General features: G+C 37.8%; 1 protein-coding gene across 1 annotated transcript in view; it reads right to left on the bottom strand.

The window, feature by feature from the left end:
- Nucleotides 1–518: 518 nt before the first annotated feature.
- The window catches only part of LOC149151867 (cactus-binding carboxy-terminal, cactin), a 234,872-nt gene continuing 225,505 nt past the window's right edge, over nt 519–9,885 (bottom strand). The window contains exons 9-13 of the mRNA XM_089438382.1: nt 3,039–3,180; nt 2,753–2,895; nt 1,724–1,915; nt 1,349–1,615; nt 519–1,242 (exon numbers count right to left, since the gene is read on the bottom strand). Coding sequence (XP_089294508.1) covers nt 1,123–1,242; nt 1,349–1,615; nt 1,724–1,915; nt 2,753–2,895; nt 3,039–3,180 — 864 coding nt within the window. The 3' untranslated portion in view covers nt 519–1,122. The remainder of the gene's footprint in view (nt 1,243–1,348; nt 1,616–1,723; nt 1,916–2,752; nt 2,896–3,038; nt 3,181–9,885) is intronic.

Below are 9,885 nucleotides of genomic sequence, written 5' to 3'. Positions count from 1 at the left end.
CTCCATATGTGGAAATTCATATCACACCACTTCCAGTAGACATTTGCTATATATGACAACTATTTAATAATAATTCCCAGATGCCATAAGTCTTAATTCATTACTGTGTAATTACCTTTTTGTATTAATGAACATATTTTTTTGTCCATGCCAATTAAAAGTGCCTAAAAATATGCACGCCTACAAAATAGTCAAAAGATTCTTGACAAGTCAAGTCCTAGCTATAAGTGAGGAAATAAATACCTGCCTTGAATCTTCCCCAATATGACACTAGCAAAAATACCTTGTGGCACCAAGGTCCTGTAGAGGGATGACAAAATTCTTTAGTGGATTATTAACCAGCAATCCATTCAACCATTTGCAAATTGTCAGTAAACCTCCAACCATCGAATGTAAAAATTGTGTATACAGTACATAAAACAATATATTATATACACTGTACAGTAAATCGTATTCACAGTATGTTCTATACAAATAATAATGCAACTCTTTTTGTCAGTAACATAATAGCATAAATGTAAAAGAACATAGTTTTTATACAGCATATGGTAAATGTTTTACAAAGTGTGTGTCTATACATATACACTCTGTGCTTTTACAGAGATGGTGTGTGTGTGTATATATATAGACACACTAAGTTTTTAATGGGATATGGTTGGGCCGTATACAAAAGATACTTCCGTAGAGCATGTGCAATCATTGTACATGCTTAGGTGGGAACATGGCACACGTCTCCATTCACTAATGCATATCATTGCATGATACCATCATTTCTGATGACCACCTGGAAATTTGTTATCCCCTTGTTTTCTCCAAGGAATCGAATTCCTATAAGCACAACAAATGTAAGTTCAAAAATATATGCAAGCATACAAACAACCAACGCTTATAATTAAGAGAACAAATCCCCTCGATCAAATCATGAATAAAGAGAATATGTTACATCTTATTTTGATTCATATAATTTACATTGGATTTCCATGATGAGTTTCCATTCTAACATTAAACTCTGGAGCGTAAACTTAAAAGCTAGATGTGCTGGACAACATTCTACAAGTGAGATTTTGATATTGGTAGCCACCATAATATGGCCAATTCTTTGTTTAAATTCTAAACCAGTTCTTAACGGCGATATCTGTAGCGTTTGAAGTTGAAATAGACATGCAAGATACCCCGTTCAAAAGTGCATTTGAATCCTTTCTTATGTGAATATTCCCATTCTTTATTGACAATGCGAAAGGCCTGTGACAAAGACAAAAGATGCAAGATAAATACACAATGAAATCAGTAGAAGAGTTATATCGCATACATGAGAAATGCTAAAAAGGGTAGGCCTTAAAAAACATACGATGTCCTCATATGGGGGTCCAGCATGAAATCTTATCAAGCATGTTTCACCATTGCTTCCATCCTTCTCAATTGTATATATGGGAGCTCTTATTTTATCAACTAGATCGGGATAAAATATGTTGAACTTGTATCCCTGTACAATCTTTGGAGGAGGATTATCGTGGTCATAATGTGTCTGGTTATACTTGTTCCATTCATACCCAGTATGTACTCGGTTGAAGTATTTAGGCTTCCGAGGACGATACTTATCATGCCACCAATAAACCTGAACATCATAGCTCAGTAGTAAGAAATCTACACACATGATAGAATGAGAAATAATACTTAGAGCATATTTAAAAACAAATTCCTACTTTAATTATTGGCTACATACCTGCGATTCAAGATTTACTTCAGCACCGGAACCCAATACTGCATCTCCTTCTTCAACCGCTCCCATTGCCTTCATAGCGAGTGTCCTCTCCTGATTTGTCAGCTCAATGCTATCGTCAACAGTGTTGGGCCCTGTGGCAGCTTCCTGCAACCTCCGCTGTTGCTCTTCTAATACAGCAGCCCGTCTTCTTTCCTGTCAAGAAATTTTTTTTAAAGCATCAGTGGCAACTCAGACCTCTGTTGTTTTAAATACCAGTAACTAAATGGTGAGAAAAATACATGAAACACCATGTGTGTAGGATTCTTACACCTAAGAAACTCAAGTTGGCAAAACTCTGCAGGGGCTTCACTCTCTGCAATATTGGATCTTAGTGGGAAGTTGAGAACACTATCCTTTTAAAGGAATTTTGCAGAGTAAGTTCAAAGTATGATTTCCCGCCTTTCAAAATAGCTAATGTGGGGATAAAAGCTTCTTAAGTGGTGGGAACAACAGAAAGAGATATGTGTGCAGTAAGAAAAAAGTAAACAGAACATTCACAGAATATTTTAGCATGAAACTAGTATTTTAAAAAAATAAAAAGGTACATCCCCACATAGGTAAATATAAAATGTGAAAATTTTATAAACATTGATGAAAAACCAAACAAGTAGGTCAATGGGAAGGAGGAACTAGCAGATGTAACTAATAAGTAGGAGTGCAAAAGGCTACTCTGATATGCAAGAAATACTAGAAAATAAAATATGAGTGACATGACTGCTAAGCCACGTTGAAACTTTAGCCAGTTTCCAGGTTCAAAACCATAGGCAGGTGTTCGACCTTCTAGCTGCATATAGATGAGTTGTTGTACCCTGATGATGTCGAGTTTTATATATGAAGGAAGACAGATAATGAGGAAATAGTATCTATCCATTAAACATGCAGTTAACAAGTTCTCAACTGCAGAAGTACAAAATTCACGTCAATCTTTAAACACGAATCAAATTGAAGATGCCAGTTAGGAAAATAAATTTGTAAATGCAACAAGCATACCAATTCAGCCTTGTCAGCTTCTGGATCTAGACCTTCTTCTCCTTCAGAATCATGCAATAACTCTGGTGAAAATGATCCAGGTTCTTCTTCTAGCTCGACTGCCTTCTCCATTGGAACCAGTTCAGGAGAGTAGGGTCCAGTATCTAAAATATTCAACCAGACATTTATTTCCATGTAGTGAAAAATAACATGAAAATGCAAAAAGAAAATAAACTATGATTATGATGCTAATATCCAGCAGACTAAAATGAAAGGCCATAGCCCTAATGTACAATCAGAAAGATACCTTCCATGGTTCCCTCTGTGAACTCATCATCATGTCCCACATCCACCTCTTCTTTAGATATTTGGCGTTCATTGCTGTCTGATTCTTGTAGTTGTTGCAAGTGCTGACGCAGAAGGTCTGCATGAATTTCCTTAAGGCGGGCCTGAAACAGAAGTCAGGTTCTTGTCAACAATACTGGAGACTGGAAACTCTAGATTTAAATGAAGTCAAGTTGTTTACATTAACAACAAAAGGAAGACAGGAGCAACATATTTTGTTCAAGCTCTTAGACATATATATAAGTTTCAATAAGATCCTTCGATAAGACCAAGCCTGCAATACTCCTTTCCACTCTAGAACGTTTTACCTCTATGCAGCATCAATAATATTAATAAAAGCAATATTTATGAAAGTTTCATCATATTATTGATCGAGGTAGTTGACTGTTGATCCAGCCATCTTGGCTGGCCATGATATAGTTGTATTCCCTGATGCTACTCAGTTACTTCATTTTTGTCATTGCAGAACATTCCAAATCCAATTTCTATCCCATCATTTGTAATCCTAGACATTAGTATGGGCTCTTCTCATTTATTGGTAGATTATATTCAATAAGACTTGGTAGTCTGAAAGTCATTAGATTACCAAACCTGTGAGACATCAGAAACATTACCACTTTCTAGGTGTAATCACCATGCAACTATTTCTCATTATGGATCTTCTTCCCACCATCTTTACAGAAGATGAAGTAATTTCCAAACATCATTTAACCTCATAAAGGGTAGCTGCAAAAAAACAATCTTAATGCCACATACCCTTGCAATTTTTTATATTATCCATTTCTTCCAACTGGTTAAGGTGCTATTCATCCACATTTGAGCTTATCATCCACAAGAAATTTACATAAGATGCTACACAAAAGAGCTAGGTACAGTGCATGATGTCATCTTTCCCAACATAGGGGAGAAGGGCTAACATGTCAGTGTTAGATTCAACCTCCAGGGAAATGAAATAAAAGGAAACTATATTAATAATCACTATTGAGCATAGGTAAGTTGTGAATCAAAAGCATGATCAAACCAAGTAGCAATATAGGAGTGCCTAGCACATTCCCAGAAAAGTAGTAAATGCAGGAGGGACCGGAAACAGGAGAGTATAAAAGAACTTAACCAAAGAAGGAAAAAATCTACAACGTACAAGAGAATAGTCAAGAAGAATAGAGTCATATCTAAGTTGCATGATATGGGGAAACAAAAATGCGTTTACAAAACAGAAATGCACTGGAAATGAAACCCCCAAAAAAACTTGGAAACAGAGTATATATATATATATATATATATACTTGGAAAGAAATCACTATGAAATTTGAATAAATGAGAAAGAACATTTAAATGAGAAGCAATGTTCCACCATCAATTATATTGGGATTCTCATCATTAGTATCACCATTTGTCACTATCTCAATCCTCTAGGGACATCAATCAACATCACCCAATGCTGATGAAACTACCTAATCCAAGCCTTAAAATATGGTACGAAAAACTTAGCATGCCTAAACAATGATTTCGGTTTCAGTGAAGGTACATTTTTGCTATGGCCACAATAGAGGATTCCTACAATAGAGGTATATAAAGGGCTTGGTGCTCTTGATTAACTGCCAAATATATAACCTCACACATGATAGAATCTAATGAAAATGCTACAATCCTACCAATCGTGAAATCCTGAGAACTATTAAGTTTGTTGAATTTTGAATGGGATATGAAATTCTGCTTTCGCCATATAAAGTCTGATGAGGTTGGAACCACATTCAAACATCCTAAGTATTAAGTGTTTGACAAAATGTCTCCATGACAAGAATTTGGGAAAATTTGTGGAACCCTGCAATTGACTTTAATTCTCAATTTGTTATATTGTTAGAGTACATGGACAGCTTAAAGAAGTATAATTCATGTCAATCATATATTGTCGAGTTCAGCTCCATGGCAAATCGAGCACAAATGCAATTACAAATTTGACGCTTCTAGAGTCTTATTTACAGTCCACACGTGGCTAGCCCCTTTTGCATGACTAATGGGACTGATTTTAGAAGTTAGACCATGGTGGTCAAGCCAAAAGCTCAACTTTGGGGAGACATAACTTTTGCATACGAACTCTACATGATGTCTTTCTTGTGTTGAAATATGTAACTAGGTTTGGTCTTCATAATGTCTATTGTAATCATGATTTTTTGTATTTGATATTAAAGAGAAAAGAAATTTAGTATTGTCATTCTTGAGGCATGGGTTTCATGCTCAAGATAAATTTATTTATAGGTCAAGCACCCATTGAGTGCTTCTAGGTTTGTCATAGAATTATGAAGTCAAAAGAGTTATTGTCATACATGTAAGACCCCTTTGGGCATCCTGTATTATGTAAAAGAAATTTATTAGTCATAAAAGGCCCTCCAAGACCTTGTCAACGAGCTGCAACAAGTCGGCCTACATGGAAGAGCAAGTCGGCCTCATGAAGGGCTATTCGACCACCTTGTGAAGCCTATATATAAGAAGACATCAACCTCACATGAAGAACATCCATCCAGCTCTCAAGAAATTCGATCAAGGCAAGGAAGAAGACCAAAAGAAGAGCAAAATAGAGGAAAAGAAGCTAGAAGAAGAAAAATGAAGTTTTGGATCTGTTTCTAGGCTATATGTCTTCACACGTGCGATATCTAGGGCTATTTCCAAAGATAAGTAACATAATTGGATTGGGGTTTGTTACCCACCAAAAGTGCAGACCCCTAGGAGATCTTCTTTCCTAGTCAACTTCTTCAGTCGGCAGCCAGCAATCCCTGACAGCCACCCATAGCCGATGTGATGTGGCGTTTTATCTCCGCTCCCTGCATCAGTTATATGTTTCCTCGCCCATCTGTCAAGAGTATATGTTAGAAGGTGGGCAATCCAACCCAAAAGGTATGTTTTTCATTGTGCAATCAAGTGCTTATGCTTGTTTCTCATTGGCATTTTGGGCATGTATTCTTGGGTAACTTGGAAGAAGGAAGGGCTTTTACCTTAGTTTTGTTCCCATACCTTAAATCCGGGGTGGGGTTAATCTTCAATCCTAGTCCCATGGGATCTCCCCTATTGGCCTATGGCTTTAGGAAGGGCACTACTTGGGAAACCACGATTTTGGTAAATTGATCTCATTTTCTCATTCCACATTTTTCACTCCCCTCTACACACTTCAAGACCTATTTCATCATTTTCCTTCTCTGAGTCCACATGGCCACTGGGTCCACATGGCACTGGAACACCCCCCACCCCTTCTCCAAATATGTAGGTCAGGCCTAGAAATGTTGCCTCGAAGGTTGATGCAACTAAAAGAAAGTTAAAAGCATATCATGGCCACAAGCAAGAAACAAAAGAAAAAGAAAATCATAAAATGCAAAAGATGGTCAGGACATTTAATATAGCACGTGGGAAAAAGCCAAACACGAGCTCTACCCCCTCTCATGGCCATCATCCTAGTTCCTAGGGCCCCATGAGTGCCCCCACATCATTAAGGAACCCATGCACATTCCAACCCTTGGTGGGCGATGAACTGCCCACCTTAGGGGGGTTATAACTGCTCTAGATCATTCACAGCATACTCTCATTCCTTGGAGCCCCGAGCAGTAATACAAAGAAAAATCAAGAAAAGGTAAAGGGAAAATAAAGAGAGGTGTATAAACAAAGGTTGGGGTAACTCATGTATTCACGATTGCTCCCTCCTACATTATATACCCAATATGTGGACATCCCTCACCATTTCTATCCTTGTCCCATGGCATTTGGCGTTGAGATCCTCGTGCCCCTATCCATTTCATCATCATTCACATGCCACCTATTAATTGAAGGATGTACCTGGGACCTGTCTTTCCCCTTAGGGGTTGAGAACACCTAATAGGGTTGTCTATTAACCACTCCTACCTAGGGAGGTAACACTATTACGAGATTAAAGCCCTAAATTTGGAAGGGAAGCCCCATATGAAGTCTCAATGTGCCCTTGATTAACAAGCTTGGTTCACTTAGATGCACTAATGAATTATTGTACCTGATGGTGAGGATGCAGCACTAGACATTATATGTGATTGGAAGGTGGTTTCATCATGGACTGGGCAACTTAACTAGGGCCTAAGTCCACTAGAGGAGCATATGACACCCTTCGGGTGAAGCGTTGAGAGCCATGGGACTCTTGTACTTACAAAGCATCATTACTCCACTCCATGAACACCTACAGTAGCACAACAGTCTACACATTGCCCCGTATTATTCATGAGATGATGCACTTGGACCAACATGCCCCCAGTCGGCTTAGCAATATATACAGGATTTAGCAGCTGATCTGAGGCCCAAATGAGGTTTGTCTCGCTATAGAGACTTAGGAGGGCTAGCACCATCCTCTGAGCCCTGAACGTTGGAGCAGATACGGGCTATTCTACCACTAGGAGACCCATGAGACCCATTTGTGCCGCAAATACAAAACTTGGGTCCACTCGATGATTTGCATGCATATCAAGGGCCAACCCCTAGTAGGTCATTTATGGAGCCCTCTTGAATCACTTTGGCACAACAAGAGCTCAATGAATGCCTCAAGAAGGCCTATGCAGTGATGACATTAGCATTCCAGCCCTCTTGTGGGTTTATCTTTATGATTTTCCATTGGCTATGTGGTTGGCTTGTAACCACAATTAGTTTTGCCCTCTATTTGAAAACTAATAAGGGGATTCTAGGCTAAATTAGACTTGATGGATCATGTATAAATAGATGAGAGCTCATTTGAGCTTCTCAGGATCTCTTGAGAAGAAATCGCACTTGTTTCCTTGGCTATTGGAGAATATTTTGGAATGCATTTTGACATTTGGAGCTAATTCGCATTTCTTCTTTGGAGCTATTTTTTGGATCTTGGATGGATATATTGCATGTCATCTTGTAGGTGCTTAACGTCAATGGAATTTTTCTCTTGAACTTGTTTAATGTATGGAATTGTTGCTTCTAGAATGTGCTAATTGTGCCTTAATTATTGAAAATTAATTTTGGAAGGCTTTCTAGCTGAGTATTGCATATGTTATTCAATGTATGGCATGTAATGAATGTTCCTAGTGGAGGAAATTCTTGACCTCTCTATGAAATTCCATTATCTTTGAAGTAAATGCTTAAAAGAGGTACCTACGGCATCATTTTTAAGCCTCCTTAGAGACAATTTAGCTCATCTTGAACATCCTAAGACTATTGAAGAATGTAACTAGGTTCGGTCTTCATAATTTTACTTGAAGTCAAAATGTAATATATTTGTCAAAAGAAAAGCATATTAATTGACTTGATAAAGCTTGGGTTTCATGCTTGGGTCAATTGTTATAGGTCAAGCCTCCATTGTAGGCTTTAGGATTTTTTATTTGGGTCAAAGTCAATTTGTTGTTTGGTCAAAGACTCCTCCATCAAGTCAGCCTCTTCATCCACGTCTCCATCAAGTCGTCTTCCCTCAAAAGAACACATGTCAGTCTACACAGAGACACATCTCTTCATGATGATCATGTTGGCTCATTTATGATGGACGAACCACTATATATACAAGCCTAAGGACTTCGCATAAGATAATAGATCAGAAACTCGAATTTCAAAGAAGATTGTGGTGATCTCAAAAAATAATTTCGATAATCTCAGGGACAGAACTTCGGTGATCTTAGAGACAAGTTCGGACAAGACATTTCAGAGTCAAATGTTTCGGTGGCATTACAAGGAAGAGCTCAAATGATTTCGGTGTTTCCACAGTAACCACGGTTCGCTGATATGTCACAATGACTCGGTGCTATTTTAGTCTCATAGTTTGGGTGTCATTTCAATTCGGTTCTATTACAATGACCTTATTTTGGAGCTATCACAAAGACTTCAGTTCAGTGGTATCACAGTGACATCAGTGCGGTGCTCTTACAATGATAAGGTCTCAGTGTCATTATATTGATAAGGTCTGGTTGGTATTACAATGATGATATCTCGGTGCTAAAACAGTGATAAGTGAAAGGAAGATCAAACAAGGATGACTTGATGGAGGATGTCTCTAGTCTAGTTTGTAAGGGTCTTGGTCGTCTCATCTTGAATCTATTGAAGGAAGAATTTTGACTGGGTTTTCCCCTAGAGTGGGGTTTTTCCCTGGCAGTGTGCCTACATCTTGTGTTCTCTTCTATTTGTTGCTTGGCATTAGTCTTGATGATAAGAAAAGATAATTCGAAAGAACAAATAATAATAATGAAAAACATCACAAGATAATGTCATAATAAGAGAAATCGTTTAACTGCCACACTTTGGATTTCTCAACATGGTATCAGAGTTATGGTCATGGTCAAAGGCAGTTTGAAGAAAGGCAATTCTAGGCTAATGACACTAATGGAGCTAAGATTATAGTGAGCATATTAAAGACACCAAGAAGGAGGAGGTTCGTATGTCTCAATGAAAACAGTGGAATCATTCCAGAGAATGAGCTTGTAGAATTTCGATGAATACACATTATGACAAAGGAGTAACTTCACTATAAATTGCAGAAATATTTTTGGAATATAAGCATGGACTGACAGTGAAAACAAGAGACAAAATTTTGGTTTATTATAGTGAAGAAAACTTGAACCATAAACTGAGTCATCACAGGACCGAAGGTTGTGTATGGATAATCATTGCTTGGACTATATCTACAACACCATACTACAGAACAATGTATGTCATTACTAATGACAAAGACAGGGATGACACTACAAGTATATAAATATAACTTTGTCATAAGTTATCGAATAGAACCAAAGTATGAAGCATTTGACTAAGTTGTGTCATCACATCCGAAATTTGTTTTATGGAGAAAG

Source organism: Pinus tabuliformis, chromosome 9, assembly GCF_031772625.1.
Source record: "Pinus tabuliformis cultivar Carrire ecotype Pingquan chromosome 9, CPIR1, whole genome shotgun sequence".
NCBI classification, from domain to species: Eukaryota; Viridiplantae; Streptophyta; class Pinopsida; order Pinales; family Pinaceae; genus Pinus; species Pinus tabuliformis.
The sequence above is the reverse complement of the archived record's forward strand: the minus strand, read 5'-3'. Positions and strand labels throughout refer to the sequence as shown.